The 22,729-nt window shown below is 49.7% G+C and overlaps 1 protein-coding gene across 1 annotated transcript in view; it reads right to left on the bottom strand.

The window, feature by feature from the left end:
• TBC1D2B (TBC1 domain family member 2B) overlaps window positions 1-22,729 on the bottom strand; it is a 147,824-nt gene that overhangs the window by 9,465 nt on the left and 115,630 nt on the right. The window contains exon 11 of the mRNA XM_069765568.1: window positions 10,312-10,497. Within this exon, the coding sequence (XP_069621669.1) occupies window positions 10,312-10,497 (186 nt within the window). The remainder of the gene's footprint in view (window positions 1-10,311; window positions 10,498-22,729) is intronic.

Here is a 22,729-nt window from a genome sequence, read left to right as displayed (position 1 = left end):
GAATGTCAGACCATCTGTTCGTGACCTCAAGCTGAAACACACTTGGGTTATGCAGCAGGACAATGATCCAAAACACACCAGCAAGTCCACCTCTGAATGGCTTAGGAAAAACAAAAATAAGACTTTGGAGTGGCCTAGACAAAGTTGTGACTTTAACCTGATTAACCCCTTACTGCCATCGGACTTACTCTTACGCCGATGGCAGTATTTCCCGCTTTGATGTAGGCTCCGGCGGTGAGCCCACCTCAAAACCGGGACTTGTCAGCTGTTTTGAACAGCTGACATGTGCCTGCAATAGTGATCCGCCTGCGGCTATTAACTAGGTAAATGCCGCTGTAAAACTCTGACAGTGGCATTTAACAAGTACTTCCAGCCATCGGGCCGGAAATGCGCACACCGGTGACCTGCATCACGTGATCACAGGTCACCGGTGTGTTGGCATGACAACCAGAGGTCTATGGTTGTTGATGCCGGATTGCTGTGAGTGCCACCCTGTGGTCCGTGCTCATAGCAAGTCTGCAATTCAGCTACATAGAGGCGATCTGAGGACCGCCTCTATGTAGCAGAGCCGATCAAGTTGTGGCAGCTTCTAGCCTCCCATGGAGGCTATTGAAGAATGCCAAAAGTAGAAAAAAAAATGTTTTTAAAAATATGAAAACAATAAAAATATAAAAGTTCAAATCACCCCCCCCTTCGCCTCATTCAAAATAAAACAAAACAAAAAATATATAGACATATTTCGTATCGCCGCGTTCGGAATCGCCCGATCAATAAAAAAAAGGATTAATCTGATCGCTAAACAGCGTAGCGAGAAAAAAAAAATCAAAACACCAGAATTACATTTTTTTGGTCGCCGCGACATTGCATTAAAATGCAATAAAGGGCGATCAAAAGAACGTATCTGCACAAAAAACAGGATTTTTGGTTGCTTACCGTAAAATATGTTTCTCAGAGCCTTCATTGGGAGACACAGGAACCATGGGTATATGGTGCTGCTATTAGGAGGCTGACACTATGCACAAAAAAAGTTAGCTCCTTCTCTGCAGTGTACCCTCCACCGACTGGCACTATGATAATCAGATCATGAGAAAGCAAGGAGAAACAACAAATTGAAAGAACACAAAACAGACATCTTAACTGTAACCATAGAACACAGAAACAAAGGAACAGATCAACATGGGAGGCTGCGGTGTCCCCCAATGAATGTTCCGAGAAACAGATTTTACGGTAAGCAACCAAAAATTCTGCTTTCTCCATTGCTTCATTGGGGGACACAGGAACCAGAGGACGTCCCAAAGCAGTCCCTGGGAGGGAAAAGCAGACTTCCATCAGCTCAGAGGACTCACCACTGCCGCCTGCAAGATCCTTCTGCCTAGGTTGGTGTCTGCCAAAGTTTAGGGATGGACCCTGTAAAATTTGGTGAATGTGTGGATGGAAGACCAGGTTGCCGCTTTGCAAAGCAGTAAGGCGGAAACCCTGTGGTGCACCGCCCAGGAGGTGCCCACTGCCCGGGTAGATTGAGCCTTAATCCCAGGAGGGGGCACTCTGTTCTTGACCCGTTAAGCCTCCAAAATTGCTGTTCTGATCCAGCGAGCAATAGTCGCCTTGGAGGCCGGAAGGCCTCTATGCATACCATCTGGAATGATGAAAAGAGAATCCGTCTTCTGAAAAGAAACCGTTCTATCCAGATAGATCTTCACTGCCCTGAACAGGTCTAGCTTGTTCAGGGAAGATCCAGAGCATGAGTCGGAGCAGGACAAAAAGAAGTTAGAGCGATGTCATCATTTAGGTGGAAGGCGGACACCGCCTTGGGAAGGAAGGCAGGCGGAGGCCGTAGGACCACCTTATGCTGGTGAAGAACCAAGAAAGCAGGGCGACGAGAAAGGGCCACCAACTCCGAGACACACCGGATGGAGGTGATGGCCACAAAAAAGGCCACCTTCCAGGACAGAAATGACAGGTAAACCTCTCTGAAAGGCTCAAAGGGAGAACCCTTCAGGGTCTCCAGGACTAGATTGAGATCTCTGGGATCCATGGGAGCCCTGTACAGAGGAGCTGCATGCGCTAAAACTGAAGGAAGGTCTTGACCTGCAGTCGGGAGGATAACGTCTTCTGAAAAAGAATGGAAAGCGCTGATACTTGACCCTTTAGAGAACTAAGGGCAAGATCCGCGTCCAGTGCTGCCTGGAGAAATGCCAAAATAGAAGGGAGAGAAAAAGACATAGGTGGGATGTGATTGGACTCGCACCAGTTGAAATAGGCCCTCCAGGTTTGATAGTAGATCCTGGAGGACGACGGCTTCCCAGCCTGTATCATGGTGTGAATCACCAGATCTGAAAAACCGGACGCTTTCAGAACCGCGGTTTCAACAGCCACGCCGTCAAACTGAGTGACCAAGAATTCGGGTGGCAGATCGGACTTGAGACAACAGATCGGATCTGTCTGGAAGCCACCAGGGAGCGTCCACGAGAACGTTGATGATCTCCACGAACCAAGGCCTTCTGGGCTAATCCGGTGAGATCAGAATGACTGACACCCCCGCCTCCTTGATCTTCTTCAACAGCTTGAGAAGAAGGGGAAGGGGAGGGAACAGATAGGGGAAGCGCAAACTGTGACCAAGGAATGGCCAGAGCATCGGCGCCCACTCCCACCGCGAGAGGATCGCGGACCGGGAGACAAACTGAGGGAGCCCTTCCTGTTCAGTCGGTCCACATCCGGAGTTCCCCATCGAAGGCAAATCTGATGGAAGACCTCCTGATGCAGGGATCATTCCCTTGCCGCAAGGCTCTCGCGGCTGAGAAAACTGGCGGCCCAGTTGTCCATGCCGGGGATATGCACCTCGGATATCGCCGGAACTGTCACTTCTGCCCAAAGGAGGATCTTGGATACCTCGGCCAACGCCAACGAACTCAAGAGTCCCTCCCTGGTAGTTGACATATGCCATATGTGGCATTGTCCATCTGAATTCGGATTGGCAGACCCTTGAGAAGCCTTTCCCAGTGAAGGAGGGACACAAAGATGGCCCGTATCTCGAGGACGTTGATCGGCAGAGCAGACTCCTGTGCAGACCAACGGCCCTAGACAGTCAGGTGGCGAAAAACCGCCTTCCAGCCGAGAAGGCTGGTGTCAATCGTCACCACCTGCCAGTGAACGGGAAGGACCGGCCCTGGAAGATGAGGGTTGAGGTCAGCCACCAATTGAGGGACCGTTTAACCCGAGACGGGAGCCGAATCGGACGATCCAGGGAAAAGAGACTTGTCCCACTGCAAAAGCATCCTGCTGAAGTGGTCTTGAGTGGAATTGCTGAAGTGGTCTTGAGTGGAATTGAGCGAAGGGGATCGCCTCCGACATTGCCACCATGCTCACTAGGACCTTCATGGCTGATCGCAAGGATGGCAGCTGAGGGCCCTGAAGCAAGCGTACTTCCCGCCGGGGAATTGCTCCTTTCTCTTCTGGGAGGAAAACCCGTGACTGATGGGTGTCGAGCAGCATGCCTAGAAACACGAGTCGGAACAAGGCAGGACTTCTTCCTGTTGACAAGCCACCCGAAGCGGAATAGGGTATCGAGGACGATGGTTAAACTTTTGTGAGCCTGGGAAAAAGACAGAGCCTTGATGAGGATGTCGTCATGGTACGGGAAGAGCACTAGACCTCTGATCCTCAAAATGGCCATCAACGCTGCCATGATCTTTGTGAAAACCCTGGGAGCAGTTGCAAGACCGAACGGTAGGGCAACAAACTGGAAATGCTCCTGATGTACAGCAAAACGCAGGAATTTGTGATGTCCCGGGAATATAGGGACATGAAGATAGGAGTCCTGAATGTCTATGGAGCACAGAAATTCCTGCGCCTCCATGGAAGCGATTACTGAATGAAGGGATTCCATCCTGAACTGTGGCAGGCGAACCCTTTTGTTCAGTAACTTGAGGTCCAGAATGGAACAAACTGCACCATCTTTTTTCGGCACCACAAACAAGTTTGAATAGAAACCTGTGAATCATTCTCTTTCTGGAACAGGAACGATTACCCCCGAACGGAGGCTATGGATGCAAAGAAACCAAGGACCAGAGCGGGGTCTCTTGGAGGGCGGGATTAGAAGAATCGATCCCGGGGCCTGCGCACTGCTGTACTTTGCTCTGTCCTCAACAGGGCAGACAAAGTACGCATGCGCCGGAGTTGCAGCGTGAAGACAAGAAGAGGACATCATCGTAAGAAAATGGGAGGCACCGGACCGCAGCGGGAACACCCCTGGGTGAGTATAATATAACCTCTTTTTCTCATCTTTCAGGATACATCGGGGGCTTAGCTACAGCATTCCAGAATGCTGTAGATAAGCCCCTGATGCTGGTGGGCTTAGCTCATCGTCCATTTTGGGGGTGACAGGTTCCCTTTAAGCCAAACAGTTCGCTGGATAGCAACAACATTACTGGACGCCGGAGCTGCGCAAGACGTGGCATCCAGGGAGGCAGAATCCAAATTCTGCCCTGCGTAAGAAATCTGGTTGGCGAGATCTGCCAGCTGTTCTGGGTGAGCTCCAGCCAGAATACCTTGATGGAGTTGTTTGGCCCATTTGGCTAAGGATATTGAAACCCAAGTGGAAGTGAAGGCCAGACAAAGTAGACGCAGCCGCTTCAAAAGCTGACCTTGCTCCGTCAGTAAGCGGGAGGACCGTGTTGGTAGACAGTCTAGAAACTGGTGGGTCCACGGAAGGAGAAGCTGTCCAGTTGGAGGTAAGTTCAGGAGAAAAGGGATATAACACGCCAAGGCGCTTTCCTCTTTGAAAACGTCTGGTCGGATTCTGCCTTTCCCTGGCCAGAATCTCCTCAAACTCTGAATGAGGAGCAAAGACCATGGAAGGTGGTTTAGACCGTCTAAACAAAACTGCCTGATCTGCAGGTTCCGTAGAGGTATCTTTGATGCCAAAGGTCCGGTTGATCACCCCAATGAGACTCTTCACCATAGCCCTCATGTTAGCGATTTGGTCCGAATCCAGCTCCAAAGCGTCCTCTGATGGCGCATCTGAAAACGCCTCGCCTGACTCAGGAGAGGAAGATCGCGAAGCAGACCGCCGAGACGGACCAAGGGGCGAGATGGAACGGGAAGAAGACTCAGACCGGCCCTCCTGTCTGGATCTTTTGCAACCTGTGTTGGAAAGCCCGGACGGAGCTTCCTGTGACCCGCTGGCTACCGCGGGAGTCTGCAGGGGCAACCTATCAAGAACGGACACCAGGGTCTGAGACACCCTGCTGAGATGCGCCACAGATTGTGACTGAGAGGAAGCCCACCCTGGGATAGGAGTTTCGCCCTCACCTGGGACAGAAGGAAGCTCCTGGGCGGAGGGTACAGTGGGGATGCTGCAGTCCTGACAGAAGGGAGAGGACTGACCTGAGGGAAGCCTGCATTTACAGGAAGAGCCTTCAAAATATCTGACCAGAGCAGAAGAAGAAGAGGAGGCAGGAAGACGAGGACGTTCTTCCTTAGAATTAGACATGATGAGCAGACCCACTAAGTGATGCCAGCAGGTTAGGGGACAGTAAAACGCAGAGCAGAGCTACTCACAGTACTGTGCAGTGATCCTGATTCAGCGTCCGGGCGCAGGGCTGCTGTGCAGGAAGAGGGTACTCCGCAAGAAGGAGGCACTATCTGGCTACGCAGTCCAGAAAGATGGCAGCCACAAGAGGATGCCCAGGTCCAAGAAGGGAAAGCGCGCGCTGAAAAGCCCGCTCTTGAAAGCCGGAAAAGGAGGGGGCGCGGAGCCCAAACGCCGTGTCCAGGTGCGGTAAGAAGTGCCCGGCTTCGGGGGGCGTTGCTAACCGCCGACAAGAAGGCAGGAAGGAGCTAAGAGACGGGCGGGAGAAAAGACTGCCCGAAGAGCAGGAAGGTGGCAGAGCCAACGCTGCAGCTAGGCCCGAGAGAAGCCGGGATCTAAATTTGCAGGTGATGACCGCTGGAGCATGGGGGAGCAGCTCGGAGGCCCTGAAGCACCGAAAATGGAAGCGACTGGGGCCCCAATACCACAGGAATCAAATGGGGAAGATCCAATTACTGAATGCTGCAGCTAGACCCCAGAGAAGCTGGGACCTAGGCTACAGATGATGCCTGCCCGAGTATGGGGAAGCGGCATGGAGAGCCCACACTCCCATCTTTCCACGCCATCCATCTCCCTCCCTTCAGCCAGGGGCTCCCTGCTACCATTATCTCTATTGTCTTATGGACTATCTAGCTATTTACATGGGTTCTCCCCTGTGATTACCACCTGGTTCTTTTGCAGCGCAGCATATCTATTTGACATTGTAGTTATTCAATATTGGATAATAACTTTGTCCACTATAATACATTTTTTCTGCGCTCTTGTTCCAATTTGTATAATGCTATATTGCACGCATGAGGGATTTAGGATGGCTTCTAGTGATGAGCGAGTGTACTCGTTGATCGGGTTTTCCCGAGCACGCTCGGGTGGTCTCCGAATATTTATGACTGCTTGGAGATTAAGTTTCCATGTCCTCAGCAGCATGATTTACAGCTATTAGCCAGCTTGATTACATGTGTGGATTACCTAGCAACCAGGCAACCCCCACATGTTCTCAGCCTGGCTAATAGCTGTAAATCATTCAGCTGCCGCGATGAAAACTAAATCTCCGAACACTAACAAATACTCGGAGGTCACCCGAGCGTGCTCGGGAAAACCCGAGCAACGAGTACACTCGCTCATCACTAATGGCTTCCTGTCACAGTATGTGACCCCCCTTGTTTGGACAATTGCTTTATCTTTCTCAGACACCGAGCTTACACCTGTGGGGACGCCCACATTCCAGGGTCCATGGTATGTGCACTCAGCCAAATATATTGACTTAATTGATTATTTTATTATTTACGGCTGGATTGTTATGACCTTATGATAACTTTTTGGTGTTTACATTATTCATGCATATTGCACTTCCATTATGAGTGCCTATGTTGCTACGGTATCATGTCCTAGGGTCACATAGATTTATTATAGTACATGGATGGGGGTGTTATTGTTGTTTTTAAATGTTTTTAATCATGTTTGTGATTTGGTGACAAAGTAGTTTTTGAAAATTTCTGTACCTCGGGTGTGCACTTTCTACATACGCATTAGGTTTTCCGCCAGTTATTGCGGTTCAAAACAGCTGACACGTCCGGGCTCACCACCGGAGCCCACATCAAAGTGGGGGTACTGCCATTGAACGTACTAACCCGTCCAATGGCAGTAAGGGGTTAAACAACCACAAGACGGAGTTCATCAACCCAGGTATCATTTTAATCAGTATAATGGCGCCAACCTGACAGTGTCTGGTTGTTATTGCGCACTATCCTGCTGCAGGTTCCCTTTAAGGTGTCGTGGCAGGACCTTAAAAAGGTGTTTCATGCTCAGAGACCCTCCATTGTGGCTGAATTACAACAATTCTGCAAAGATGAGTGGCCAAAATTCCTCCAGGGCTTTGTAAAAGACTCATTACCACTTATCGCAAACGCTTGATTGCAGGTGTTGCTGATAAGGGTGGCCTAACCAGCTATTAGGCTTAGGGGGCAATCACTTTTTCACCCTGGATCCAGTAGGTTTGGATTTCTTTTTTCCTTAATAATAAAGACCTTCATTTATAAACTACATTTTGTGTTTACTTGTGTTATCTTAGTCTAATATTTACATTTGTTTTGTGATCTGAAACATTTAAGTGTGACAAACATGCAAAAGAATAGGAAATCAGGATGGGGCAAACACATTTTCAAACAACTGTATATATTATACATACATACTTTATACATTCTATATATTTAATACAATATATATATATATATATATATATATATATATATATATATATATATATCTGTATGTATCTCTCTCTCTATATATATACATATATAAAAACACTGAGCAGCTGGATTTAGGGCAAATCTGACATCACGTAAAAAACACCACAGTAAAGGCAAACTATCATCTGCCCACTGCCCAGTGTAAGTGCATTGGTGACAGGTAGCATAAGAATATCTTTAGATATGAATGTAGGAGAGAACAAAGTACATGAAAGAGTGTCAAATCAATTGTAAACTTACACACTTTATTGTAAAATGCAATTGAAAGTGTTAGAACATTCTTTGTCCGTTACACGGGATGCCACTTTGCAAATTATTGTACCGATGAAGCACATGCTTGTGTAGGAGCAGTGAGACTGCAAAGTGATATTTTGGTTTGGATTTAAAAAGAGTTGAGCGAATATATTCGGAATCGGTTGCCAAATCTGAATTTGCCATATTTGTGCCATATTGGTACCTTAAATCGTGCCGAATTTATGTTTGACGATCTATTCCGAACATATTCGGTTATTTCTACTCCCATTGACTCCAATGACGTTCAGCTGTTCGGCAAATACTGTATTACAAAAATAATATTCACAGCCAATCGTAATCGAAACCTAATTTTTAAAAATTCACTCAACTCTAGACTTAAGCCTACATTTACATGAAAGGCGCCTAGACACATAGAATTACCCAGGATCTCTGTGATGGAAAAAAAATGGCTTCCAGACTACATGGAAGATGCACATTAACTATCTATATATATAATTGCCTAAGGGGTACTTCCGTCTGTCTGTAACTTCCGTCTGTCTGCCTGTAACTTCTGTAACGGAAATCCTGGGTCGCTGATTGGTCAAGACCAATCAGCGAGATTGGGGCGGGAGTTAAACATTGCTTCACTTTTTACTATTGTTGCTGCTTATGCAGCATCAATAGTAAAAACATAGAATGTTAAAAATAATAATAAAAAAAACCATTATGATCACGGGTTATTGCTGAAAGGCATTATTGGGAACGGAGCGTCGCGAGGAGCATCGGTAAAGGCCTCGGCTAGATCCGGGGGCCGACGGAAGGTGAGTATATAATTATTTTTTATTTTAATTGTTTTTTTTTTAACAGGGATATGGTGCCCACATTGCTATATACTATGTGGGCTGCGTTATATACTACGTCGGCTGTGTTATATACTACGTGGCCTGTGTTATATACTGCGTGGCCTGTGTTATATACTACACAGTGTGTTATATACTACGTGGGCTGTGCTAAATACTACGTGCCTGTGCAATATAGTACGTGGCTGTGTTATATACTGCGTGGGCTGTGCTATGTACTACGTGGGCTGTGTTATATACTACGTGGCTGTGCTATATACTATGTGCCTGTGTTATATACTGCGTGGGCTGTGCAATATACTACGTGGGCTGTGCTATATACTACGTGGCCGTGTTATATACTGCGTGGGCTGTGCTATATACTGCGTGGCTGTGCTATATACTACGTGGCTGTGCATTCTAAAATACCCAATGCGTTAGAATCGGGCCACCATCTAGTATAACATGTAAGTCAACTGTGCATTATGAGAATCTACTATATAATTGTCTAAGGGTCTCTTCCGTCTTTCTGTCTGTCACGGATATTCATTGATTGCGGCCTCTGTCTGTCATGGAATCCAAGTAGCTGATTGGTCGTGGCAAAACGCCCACGACCATTGCCACAACCAATCAGCGACGGCCATAGTCCGGCAGCAATATGGCCGCTCTTTCCTCCCCGCAGTCAGTGCCAGCTCCATACTCCCCCTCCAGTCATCCCTCACACAGGGTTAATGCCAGTGTTACCGGAGCGCGGTGTAACGCACTCCGGTTACGCAGCTATTAACCCTGTGTGACCAACTTTTTACTATTGATGCTGCATATGCAGCATCAATAGTAAAAAGATCTAATGTTACAAATAACAATAATAAAAACAAAAACAAAACGTTATTCTCACCCTCCGATGTGTCGCCCTGTCCTCGGCAGTGCAAGCAGCAGGTTCCGGTGCTAAGGATGGTATGCGAGAAGGGCCTGCCATGATGTTACGGTCATGTGACCGCGACGTCATCACAGGTCCTGCGCTCATTCCAACCCTGGGACCGGAAGCTGCTGCGTGCACCGCACACAGGCGACAAAACTACAAGGGGCCCTCGGAAGGTGAGTATATGTTTCTTTTTTATTTTTTAACCTGTTACATACCTGGCTGGGCAATATACTACGTAGCTGGGCAATATACTACATGACTGGCCAATATACTACGTGACTGGGCAGTATACTACGTGTCTGTGCTGTATACTACGTGGCTCTGTGCTGTATACTACGTGGCTCTGTGCTGTATAGTACGTCGCTGTGCAATATACTATGTGGACATTCATAATCTAGAATACCCGACGCGTTAGAATCGGGCCACCATCTAGTTTAACAATAAAAGGGTTGAAATATTTACAATCTACATTTTTACCTTAGATCCTTCATATAGGAAAGTATCCCATATTCTAAAGAATATGTCGCTAACCACGCTGTCCACAAATACCACGAGGAACCAGTTAAATGTGATCAATGTGTAATCCACCTTGTGCTGCTCAAAATGAGCATTGAGACGAGGCAACTTCTCACTCATCAGGTCCTTGAAAACTCTCTGATCCACCTGTACAAGAAAAACAGGAGATATTCAGGGTTAACACCCACTCTTTAGAGAAGGGTATAATAATAATGCATGTTCAAATCTGCTAACAAAGAGCAAATTTTCCCCAAGATCCTTTGTGTCAATTGACTAAATCAACATTCAGAAGAAGAATTTACACACTTAGGCCCCTTTCACACATCAGCTTTTTGCCTTCAGTCACAATTCGTTGAATTTTGAAAAACAGGATTTTTGGTTGCTTACCGTAAAATCTGTTTCTTGAAGCCTCCATTGGGGGACACAGGAACCATGGGTGTATGCTGCTGCCACTAGGAGGCTGACACTATGCAAATAAAAAAGTTAGCTCCTCCTCTGCAGTGTACACCCCACCGACTGGCATTATACTCTTCAGTTAGTGAGAAAGCAGTAGGAGATAATGAAACAAGGTTGAAAAACCATAACCACAAACTTGAGAACTGTAACGTGAGAACAGTCATAGAACAGATAACAACAGAAAACATTGGGAGGGTGCTGTGTCCCCCAATGGAGGCTTCAAGAAACAGATTTTACGGTAAGCAACCAAAAATCCTGTTTTCTTTATCGCCTCTCATTGGGGGACACAGGAACCATGGGACGTCCCAAAGCAGTCCCAAGGGCTGGAAAACGGACTACCATCAGGTCAGAGGACTCACCACTGCCGCCTGCAGGATCCTTCTGCCTAGGCTGGCGTCCGCCGATGCGTAGGTATGGACCTTGTAAAATTTGGCGAACGTGTGGATGGAAGACCAAGTTGCCGCTTTGCAAAGCTGTAGGGCGGAAGCCCTGTGGTGCACCGCCCAGGAGGCGCCGACTGCCCGGGTAGAGTGAGCCTTAATCCCAGGAGGGGGCACTCTGTTCTTGACCCGGTAAGCCTCTAAAATTGCCGTTCTGATCCAGCGAGCAATAGTCGCTTTAGAAGCCGGCTGGCCTCTGCGTGTGCCATCAGGAATGACGAAAAAAGAATCCGTCTTCCGGAAAGAGGATGTTCTATCCAGATAAATCCTCACTGCCCTGACTAGGTCTAGCTTGTTCAACGATCGCTCCAGAGGATGAGTCGGAGCTGGACAAAAGGAAGGTAGAACGATGTCCTCGTTGAGGTGGAAGGTGGAAACCACCTTAGGAAGAAAAGAAGGTGGAGGTCGGAAGACCACCTTGTCCTGGTGAATGACCAAAAACGGAGGGCGGCAAGACAGTGCCGCCAGCTCGGAAACGCGGCGAATGGACGTGATGGCCACAAGAAAGGCCACCTTCCAAGATAAAACTGATAGAGGAATCTCCCTAAGAGGTTCAAAGGGAGAAACCTTCAAAACGTCCAGTACCAGGTTTAGGTCCCAAGCCTCCACAGGGGCCCTGAACGGCGGGACGGCGTGGGCTACCCCCTGAAAGAAGGTCTTAATCTGTGGCCGAGAGGCCAAGGTCTTCTGAAAGAGGATGGAAAGCGCAGAGACCTGACCCTTCAGGGAACTAAGAGCCAGGCCCGAATCCAGTCCTGCCTGAAGGAAGGCCAAAAGAGAAGGCAGAGAAAAAACCATAGGCGGCACGCGGTTGGACTCGCACCAACGGAAGTAGGCCTTCCAGGTGCGGTAGTAGATCCTGGAAGACGAAGGCTTCCGAGCCTGAATCATGGTGTGAATCACCCGGTCCGAAAGGCCGGACGCTCTTAGAACCGCGGTCTCAACAGCCACGCCGTTAAACTGAGCGACCGAGAATTCGGGTGGCAGATCGGACCCTGGGACAGCAGATCGGGCCTGTCTGGAAGGCACCAGGGAGCGTCCGCGAGAAGGTTGACGAGCTCCGCGAACCAAGCTCTCCTGGGCCAATCCGGGGCGATCAGGATGACCGTCACCCCTTCCGCTTTGATCTTTTTCAACAGTTTGGGAAGTAATGGAAGGGGTGGGAACAGGTAGGGCAGCTCGAACTGTGACCAAGGAATGGCCAGAGCATCGACGCCCACTGCGAGAGGATCGCGGGACCTGGAGACGAATTGCGGAACCTTCCTGTTGATTCGAGACGCCGTGAGATCCACATCCGGAGTTCCCCATCGAAGACAAATCTGATGGAAGACCTCCGGATGCAGGGACCATTCCCCTGCCGCGAGACCCTCGCGGCTGAGGAAGTCGGCGGCCCAGTTTTCTACGCCGGGGATATGCACCGCGGATATCACCGGAACCGTTGCCTCTGCCCAAAGGAGGATCTTGGATACCTCGGCAAGGGCCAAGGAGCTCCGAGTCCCCCCCTGATGGTTGACATATGCCACAGCCGTGGCGTTGTCCGTCTGGATCCGGACTGGAAGGCCCCTGAGGATCCTTTCCCAATGGCGGAGGGACAGAAAGATGGCCCGAATTTCGAGGACGTTGATCGGCAGCGCAGACTCCTGCGTCGACCAACGGCCCTGAACCGTCAGGTGGCGAAAAACCGTACCCCAGCCGATCAGGCTGGCATCCGTTGTCACCACCTGCCAGTGAACCGGAAGGAAGGACCTGCCCTGGGAGATGAGAGGAGACGTCAGCCACCAGTTGAGAGACCGCTTGACCCGAAAGGAGAGTCTGATCGGCCGATCCAGGGAGAAGACCGACCTGTCCCACTGAGACAGAATGGCTTGCTGAAGGGGTCGAGAATGGAATTGGGCGAAGGGAATCGCTTCCAAGGTAGCTACCATCCTCCCCAGAACCTTCATGGCCGATCGGAGGGAGGGAGGCCGAGGACCCTGGAGCAAGAGTATGTCCCGACAAAGGGTGGATCTCTTGTCTTTGGGAAGGAAGACTCTGGACTGACGAGTGTCGAAGAGCATGCCCAGAAAGATGATGCGCTGAGAAGGAATAAGGCAGGACTTCTTCCGGTTGACCAGCCATCCGAAACGGGATAAGGTGTCGAGAACAATGGACAAGCTTTCGTGGGCCTGAGCAAAGGACGGAGCCTTGATGAGGATGTCGTCGAGGTATGGAAACAGGACCAAGCCTCTGACCCTCAAAATGGCCATCAGCGCCGCCATGATTTTCGTGAACACCCTTGGCGCGGTTGCGAGACCGAACGGCAGGGCGACGAACTGAAAATGATCTTGTTGCACTGCAAAGCGCAGGAAACGGTGATGTCCGGGAAATATTGGAACATGTAGGTAGGCGTCCTGGATATCTATAGAGCATAGAAATTCCTGAGCCTCCATGGAAGCAATTACTGAACGAAGGGATTCCATCCTGAAGTGTCTCAGGCGAACCCTCCTGTTCAGCAATTTGAGGTCCAGAATGGGACGAACCTTGCCGTCTTTTTTCGGTACCACAAAGAGGTTCGAGTAGAAACCCGTGTACCGTTCCTTTTCTGGGACGGGAACAATTACCCCGGATTTTAGCAGAGAAGCGATGGCTGCGAAGAAGCCCGGAAACAAAGCGGGATCTTTTGGAGGACGAGATTGGAAGAAACGATCCCTGGGTCGGGAGGCGAACTCTATTTTGTATCCCGAGGATACAACTTCCCTGACCCATGCATCCTCTACTGCGGAAATCCAGACGTCCCTGAAACGGAGAAGACGGCCCCCCAACCTGGGAGTTGGGCTGGAGTCTTGCCGAGAGTCATGCGGAAGTGGATCTTCCAGTCCTGGGCCTGGACGATCTACCCTGGGAATAGCGAGGACGCCAGGACGGAGTGGGCCTGAAGGACACCGCCTTCTTCTCTTGACGTGCCTGTGGCCTCTGTTGCTGCTGGGAAAAGGAGTTTGATGCAGCGAAGCGACGAAAAGGCCGAAACGAGCGAAACTGCCGTCTAGGGGGAGGGCGACGAGGTTTAGCCTGGGGGAGAAGGGAACTTGTGCCCCCAGTGGCGTCCTTAATGATCTGGTCCAGCTGGGAACCAAAGAGACGAGAGCCCTGGAAGGGCAGACTAGTGAGGGACTTTTTGGAGGACAAGTCCGCCTGCCAGGCCTTGAGCCAAACGGTCCGGCGGATGGCAACGGCATTGCTGGAAGCCTGAGCCGCACAAGAGGCGACATCCAGGGAGGCGGAAACCAGGTATTCACCCGCGTGGGAAATCTGGTTGGCAAGTTCCGCTAATTGCGCGGGAGGAGCCCCGTCCAGGATACCTCGCCGTAGATCCTTGGCCCATTTTGAGATGGATTTTGAAGCCCAAGTGGAAGCAAAGGCTGGGCATAGCGCTGCTGAAGCCGCTTCAAAGGCAGATTTCGCGAAGGATTCTATAACTCTGTCGTTAGAATCCTTCAGAGACGCTCCGCCGGACAGTGGAAGCACCGTGTTGGTGGACAGCCTGGAAACAGGGGGATCCACCGAGGGAGAGACCGTCCAATTGGCGGTAAGATCTGGTGAAAAAGGATATAACACCCCCAGGCGTTTTCCCCTCTGAAAACGTCTGGTCGGATTCTCTCTCTCTCTGGCCAGGATTTCCTCGAATTCAGGATGAGGAGCAAAAAATTTTGAAGGTGGTTTGGCCCGTCTAAACGAAACCGCCTGATCTGCGGGTTCCATAGAGGGATCCTTAATGCCACAGGTTTGGTTTATAGCCCGAATGAGGTTCTGGACCGACTCACTCATGGTGGCGATTTGGCTAGGATCCAGCTCCGAAATCTCCTCTGAGGGCGCATCAGATAAAGCCTCGCCTGACTCAGGGGAGGAGGAACGGTGCGACACCAACCGCGGGGGAGGGCCGGGCGGCGAGATGGAACGCGAAGAGGACTCAGACCGACGTTCCTGTCTGGACCTTTTGTAGCTTGGCAAGGAGGTCTCGGGTGGCGGTTCCTGCGACCCGCTGGCCACGGCAGGGGTCTGCAGGGGTAACCGATCCAGCGCGGACACCAAGGTTTGAGATACCCGTGTTAAATCGGCCACCGATTGTGACAGAGAGGCGGCCCAGCCTGGGATGGGGGGATCACTCTCGGGCGGAACAGTCGGGGGATCCTGGGCGGTGGGAACAATCGGGTTGCTGCAGGACTGACACAGCGGAGAGGACTGACCTGAGGGAAGTTTGCTGTTACAGGACGAACATGCAAAGTACGTGACTAAGGCAGAAGATGAAGAGGTAGGGGGGCGAGAGCGGCCCCCTTTAGAAGACATTTTGAGAGATCCCTGAAGATGCCAGTGGGTTAGGGGACAGTGGGGCAGAGAAGGGTGTCAGTCTGCAGTGCAGCTACTCACGGACCCGGTCCTGGAAGATGTCCCACTTGTTGCTGTATTCTTGCGATGCTGAGCCCACAGAAGATGCGGGCGAAGGAGCGTGGCGCGCTGCGTGAGGTGCTGCGAGGGCTGCTTGCTGTGTGAAGCGGCGCACACCAGCTGAGAGTCCCACGAGGAAGGGGGGCGGAGCCAGACGTAGAGGCGCCGGTGGGCAGGGCGCAGTATGTCGGGCGGGAAAAAGCCCGCCCGCAGAAGCGGAAATGGAGAAAGCCGACAACCGGAAGTAGGCCCCGGCCGAAGCCGGGGCCTAAATTAGGGACCGGCGGCCGAGAAAAAAAGGCCGCGGCGCCGAAATAGAGCGCCGGAAACAATGCGGCGTGAGGGAGGCTGGGGTCGCTGAAGGGCGCCGCAGACAACACCCTCCCGCGGCGCCAGAGCAATGCGCCGTAGGGAGAAGCGGCGCGACAGCCTGCAGGTCACAGAAGGGCGCCGCAGATAACCACCTCCTGCGGCGCCAGAGCAAAGCGCCGCAGCGAGAAGCGGCGCGACCGCCTGCAGGGCTGCCGCGCAAAGGATGTGCCCAGAGTAAAAACCGCAGCGCCGGTAATGCGCCGCGGAAGGAGCGTACGGCAGCCATAGAGCTGTCGTGGAAGAAATGCTGGCCACAGGGGAAAAGAGCGCGGTGGCCTAAAAGGGGGGCCCCGCGCTGGAGAGCAGAAGGCCCCTGCAGAAAAGGGGAAGAAATGTGGAAATACCAGCCGCGCCACCGAAAGACAGGCGATGACCGGGTAAGCGAGTCGCCAGGGAGCCCCTAACAAGAACCCTATCAAAGGTCTGGGATGGGAGGGGAAGGGAGAATATACTCACCTAAAAATTCCACGCGTACTAACCTTGAAAAAGGGTTGAGACGTCCAGGGAGCTGATGGACGTCGTCGTCTCCTCAACCGACAGGCTCTGGTGGGCGAGTGGGTGGGTGACGGAGCCAGGACCGGACTTCTGAGCACGCTTGTGTGCTAGGCTCTTGGTCCTGGAGAGGGATCTATGAGGATACGGGGTGGCAGTACACACCGTACTCATAGTCCGCCTTGTGGGACTACAGGTGTGACTGTTCACCCTGTATCCCTCCGGGAAACCTGTAAAGGAAGCGACGCACATAGAGGTAGATAAGGGTCTAATGAAAGACCCGTGTCCACCTCCTACTGACACTAAGCTAAACTGAAGAGTATAATGCCAGTCGGTGGGGTGTACACTGCAGAGGAGGAGCTAACTTTTTTATTTGCATAGTGTCAGCCTCCTAGTGGCAGCAGCATACACCCATGGTTCCTGTGTCCCCCAATGAGAGGCGATAAAGAAAAATTAATCCGGCGACTGATCTTTTTTTCGCCAGATCCGGAGAAAAAAACGGATCCGTCGCATCAGTTTTTCACAACCTACGATGGATCCGTCGAGCCATCGGATTGTGACTGATGGCAAAAAACTGATGTGTGAAAGGGACCTAACAGAAGTATGTCATTTTCTTCCTTTAAAAGAAAAAAAAACATGTTAAGATCCTTTGAAACCTATAGATGGCTCCTGCTGTTTCGCGCTCTTGAGATTGACCATTGTACAGATTTAGAGTTCTCATGGTAAAGAAGACCTGTCTCCTCTGCAGACTGAACCATGCTCTCCTGTCTTTTCATAGGGTTGTCCAGGAAACCGCTTTTGCCAATATTTTTGTTCGGGTCATTTATGTACTTGTACAAATTAATCATGTCACCCCATAGATGTCTCTTTACAAGAACAAATAAATGTAATTCTTTTAAATCTTTCTTCATAACAATAATACATCATGGCCCTAGCTCTTTTTCTACTTTTCTTAACGCCACTGCATCCTTTCTGGGAACCGATGCTCAGAACTGAACTGCAGATTTTAAAGAGAACCTGTCACCCCCAAAATCGAAGATGAGCTAAGCCCACCAGCATCAGGGGCTTATCTACAGCATTCTGGAATGCTGTAGATAAGCCCCTGATGTATCCTGAAAGATGAGAAAAAGAGGATAGATTATACCCACCCAGGGGCGGTCCCGCTGCGGTCCGGTCCGATGGGTGTCGCGGTCCAGTCCGGGGCCTTCCATCTTCTTACGGTGACGTCCTCTTCATGTATTCACACTGCGGCTTCAGCGCAGGCGTACTTTGTCTGCCTTGTTGAGGGAAGAGCAAAGTACTGCAGTGCACAGGCTCCAGGAAGGGTCAGAGAGGCCCGGCGCCTGTGCACTGCAGTACTTTGCTCTGCCCTCAACAGGGAAGACAAAGTATGCCTGCGCCGGAGCCGCAGCCTGAAGACAAGAAGAGGACGTCATCTTATGAAGATGGGAGGCGCCGGACCCGGACCGCGACGCCCATTGGACCGGACCGCCCCCCCAGGTGAGTATAATCTAACCTCTTTTTCTCATCTTTCAGGATACATTGGGGGCTTATCTACAGCATTACAGAATGCTGTAGATAAGCCCCTGATGCTGGTGGCCTTAGCTCATCTTCGATTTTTGGGGGGTGACAGGTTCCCTTTAATACATGACAATATCCTGCTGACCTTCAAAACTGCAGATTGACGTTGCATTGTGTTATTTAGTCTGATCTACAAGTACACCTAGATCTTCCTCTACCAGTGACTCCCATGGTTGTACTCCCCCTTGAACATATGGTGCCCCCAGGTTATTAGTTCCCATTAGCATAACTGTACATTTACCCACATTAAACATTATCTGCCACATGGATGCCCAAATACTCGGTTTAAAAATGGCTGTGGGGACAAACAAGTGCAATAGGGTGTTATCCTGACAACAGCGTTGTAGGTAAAGCGTTACTGCTCACCTGATAAGTGGATGTGCGAGACACAACACTAAGGCTACTTTCACACTAGCGTTAACTGCAATACGTTAAAATGCGTCGTTTTGCCGAAAAAACGCATGCAGCAAAATATTTTGCTGCATGCGTTTTTTTCCCATAGACTTGTATTGGCGACGCATTGCGACGGATTTGCATTCGTCGGTATACGTCTTTCGACGGATGCGTCGAAAAGAGGCGACACGTCGTCTGGAAAAACGTAGATTGTAACGTTTTTTGGCTCCGACAATAAAACGTGTCTCGGCGCATCCGTCGGCATGCGTCTTTTGCTACAATGAAAGTCTATGAGCGACGGATGCGTCGAGACACGTCGTACGACGCAATGCAGCGCTGCAATACGTTTTTTTCTACTGAGCATGCTCAGAAACAGGATTTTTTATCTAATTGGCCAGACATCCCCAAATCTATATAAACCTGGTCTGGGCCTTCAACCCCCACATATTCCAGCAAGACCCAGAGACAAGAAGAGAAGCCTCCAGCCAGCCGGACACCAAGAGCCCAGCCTGGACACCAAGAGCCCTGCTGGACACCAAGAGCCCAGCCTGGACCCCAAGAGCCCAGCCGGACACCAAGAGCCCAGCCTGGACCCCAATAGCCCAGCCGGACACCAAGACCCCAGCCTGGCAGCAAGGACCAGACACACTACAACAGTGTGAGTATATTGCCATTTGTGTGTGTGTGCGCATTTGTGTATGACGTACTGACTACAGCAAGAGCTTTTAAAACCTGAATCCAACCTGAGGCCTGCCGTCGTCCTGCAACAGCCAGTGCCCTGCTACAGTCCAGATCCACCGTGAGGCCTGCCACTGTGAAGATATCAAGCTCCAGCCGGAGGACTGATGGCCGTGTGTGTGTGTGTATTTTTGTACTGCTGTGTGCTATTGTATGTATGTGTTCACGTGCCTGCACCTTATTATGCCTTCGTCAATATTATGCCTTTTCATGTGTTATGCTTGCGTTATGACTCTGCTTGCAGGTATGTTTGTGTGCGTCTTGTTGGTTGCATGTGCATTTGTCAATGCCATATTGGTTAATGTTGATTTTTGATGTATTTACTAAAGGTACCGTCACACTTCGCGACGCTGCAGCAATACCGACAACGATCCGGATCACTGCAGCGTCGCTGTTTGGTCGCTGGAGAGCTGTCACACAGACAGCTCTCCAGCGACCAACGATGCCAGTAACCAGGGTAAACATCGGGTTACTAAGTGCATAGCCGCGCTTAGTAACCCGATGTTTACCCTGGTTACCAGCGTAAAAGTAAAAAAAAAATAAAATTCCGCTGTCTGTCCCCGTGCTGTGCTTCTCTGCATTGTGAGCGCCAGCCAGCCATAAAGCAGAGCACAGCAGTGACGTCACCACTCTGCTTTCCGGCCCCTGTGCTTATACAGGGCAGAGAAGCAGAACGCCGAGGGACAGACAGCGGAACATAAGTATGAAGTGTTTGTGTTTTTTCTTACTTTTACGCTGGTAACCAGGGTAAACATCGGGTTACTAAGTGCAGAGCCACGCTTAGTAACCCGATGTTTACCCTAGTTACCAGCGAACACATCGCTTAATCGGCGTCACACACGGCGATTCAGCGATGTCTACAGAAAGTCCAGCAACAAAATAAAGTTCTGGACTTTCTGCAGCGACCAATGACATCACAGCAGGATTCTGATCGCTGCTGTGTGTCAAACTGAACGATATCGCTAGCCAGGACGCTGCAACGTCACGGATCGCTAGCGATATCGTTCAGTGTGACGGTACCTTTAGTATAGTGGTTTGTGCAGCATGTGTGTTTTTTTTTTTTTTTAAATTGGATGTATTATTGCAAAGCCTAGTGGTCTGCAGCTTGTGGTTATAATGTTGTTTTTTTTAATTTACTGTTTAAACCATTCACAGTTGATGTACTTGTATTTAAAATAAAGAGCATTTCTGCTCCATTATGATTTAAAAAAAAAAATAAAATTAATAAATAAAATGTTTATTAACAAATTGTCCGTAGTATAATTTCATAAAGGTAAATTTAAAACAGGTGTATGTACCAATGGTTACACATGCAATACAGAGTTGGTTGAGGGGTCATTTTTTAATAAAGGTTATCCTTTGAAAGGTTATTTCGGGGAGGTAATTTTTTTTTTTTTTTTTAAACTTAAAAATATTTTTAAAGGTGTCTCACATTTTACCTTTTTTTTTTTTTTTGGGACATGGAAAAGAATGGTATAACGTGCACCTGTTTTTGGGTTTGGGTGTTCACCTATTTTTCTCATTTTAACAGGGTGTTTATTGGTAAACATTACCTATTTCTGCGGTGGTCTAACTATCAATCCATTATACTTATTATATTGCAGATAGAGTAAAGACCACACCGACCGGCAGAAGCCACCAGGACCACAGCCACTAGCCATAGCCACCTGGACCGCATCCAGAAATTCTGAAAAGTAAGTTTTGAAGACCCCAAATCTGCTACTTCAATGTGTAGAGCAGATTGCAAGTGTCTTTTAACTTACAGACCTACCAGGGCCACAGCCACCTGGACCACAGCCACCTGGACCACAGCCACCTGGACCGGATCCAGAAATTCTGAAAAGTAAGTTTTGAAGACCCCAAATCTGCTACTTCAATGTGTAGAGCAGATTGCAAGTGTCTTTTAACTTACAGACCTACCAGGACCACAGCCACCTGGACCACAGCCACCTGGACCACAGCCACCAGGACCACAGCCACCTTGACCGGATCCAGAAATTCTGAAAAGTAAGTTTTGAAGACCCCAAATCTGCTACTTCAATGTGTAGAGCAGATTGCAAGTGTCTTTTAACTTACAGACCTACCAGGACCACAGCCACCTGGACCACAGCCACCTGGACCACAGCCACACAATGTCCTCTTCCGGCAGCCCTCCTCCACAGCAACAGCGGGTATCGGTAAGTAAAAAAAATTTTTTTTTTTTCTTTTTAAATTTACATCATTTTTATTCACTACATGCATTTATTATGTTTAAACAGGAATCAGAATCCGATGAGGAGCTGTCGGAAGGGACCGAGACGGGTGGAGACATCCAAGTGGAGGAGGAACCAAGTGTAAGTAGTGGTGAAACACTGGCTTCACACATCACACTGCACCGTACACAAAACAGAATTTCATATATAACGTAACACACAAAACATATACATACATTAAAGCTAATTTTTTTTATCCTTTATTTCAGTCTCCTGCTGCTGCTGCTGCTGTTGAACGTCCAGCACAGCATGAAGGTTCTCCCAGGCGCTCCCAGAGTCGGCGGACTCGACGCCGCGGTCGGCCATCAGTGAGTTGGTTTTTTGTGGGGCTTCAATTGTTAATTTTTTTGTTTCAGTCTACTAATTTTTATTTCTTTTTTTTTTTTTTTTTCTCACAGGCTTCACAGTGTGCTCCCGCATATGATTCAGACATTGATATCGAAGCCCTCATCGAGGAGGTTCGTGAGCGGGAGCCACTGTGGAACATGGCTGACCGCAGGCATGCTGATACCAGTGTCACCCGTCGGCTCTGGTTGGAAGTATGCCGGAACATCTTTGCGAGGTGGGAGGACCTTCTTCCACAGCAGCAGAGCAAACTATGTAAGTATTCACTTTTCAGTGATGTTTAGAGCTGAATGTAATGTCTTGCATTTACCAATAATTTTTTTTTCTTCATTCCTGTCTTCACAGGTAGCAAGGTTAGGAAGCGGTGGCGGTCACTGAGGGATCGCTTTAAGAGGGAATTCAACGAGGAGATGCAGGCCCCGAGTGGCTCAGCAGGAAGGAAGAAGAGGAGGTATAGATACGGCCCTGCCCTCTCCTTCCTGAGGCAAACCATGCTGAGTAGAGTGTAAGTATTCAACATCCCAGTAAGAACCTGTCTAATCACAAAACTTTTGTTTCAGTCCGGGCTTTTTCATATCAATATATTAATTTATTTTTTTTCTTTCACAGCACCTACTCCAGCCACCGTGCGCCTGCATCTACCTCTGCGCCCTCTGAAGCGATCCCTCCTGAGTCCGCCACCGGGGACCACGTCGGTAGGCACCACACCTCTCACCCCTCTGTCCCCTCCACTTCATCCACCTCTACCAGTGGAGCGCAGCCTTCCTTATTCGCATCTGATGGTCAACAGATAGCGTTCCCTTTACCCCACCCCTCGGACCCTGCCACCTCTACACCACCGTTAGGTTCGTGGCGGCAGCGTCAGAGGGGTCAGGAAAGGAGCTATGC

Source organism: Ranitomeya imitator, chromosome 4 (genome assembly GCF_032444005.1).
Source record: "Ranitomeya imitator isolate aRanImi1 chromosome 4, aRanImi1.pri, whole genome shotgun sequence".
Taxonomy (NCBI): Eukaryota; Metazoa; Chordata; class Amphibia; order Anura; family Dendrobatidae; genus Ranitomeya; species Ranitomeya imitator.
Note: the sequence above shows the minus strand (reverse complement) of the source record. Positions and strands in the feature narration are given on the sequence as shown.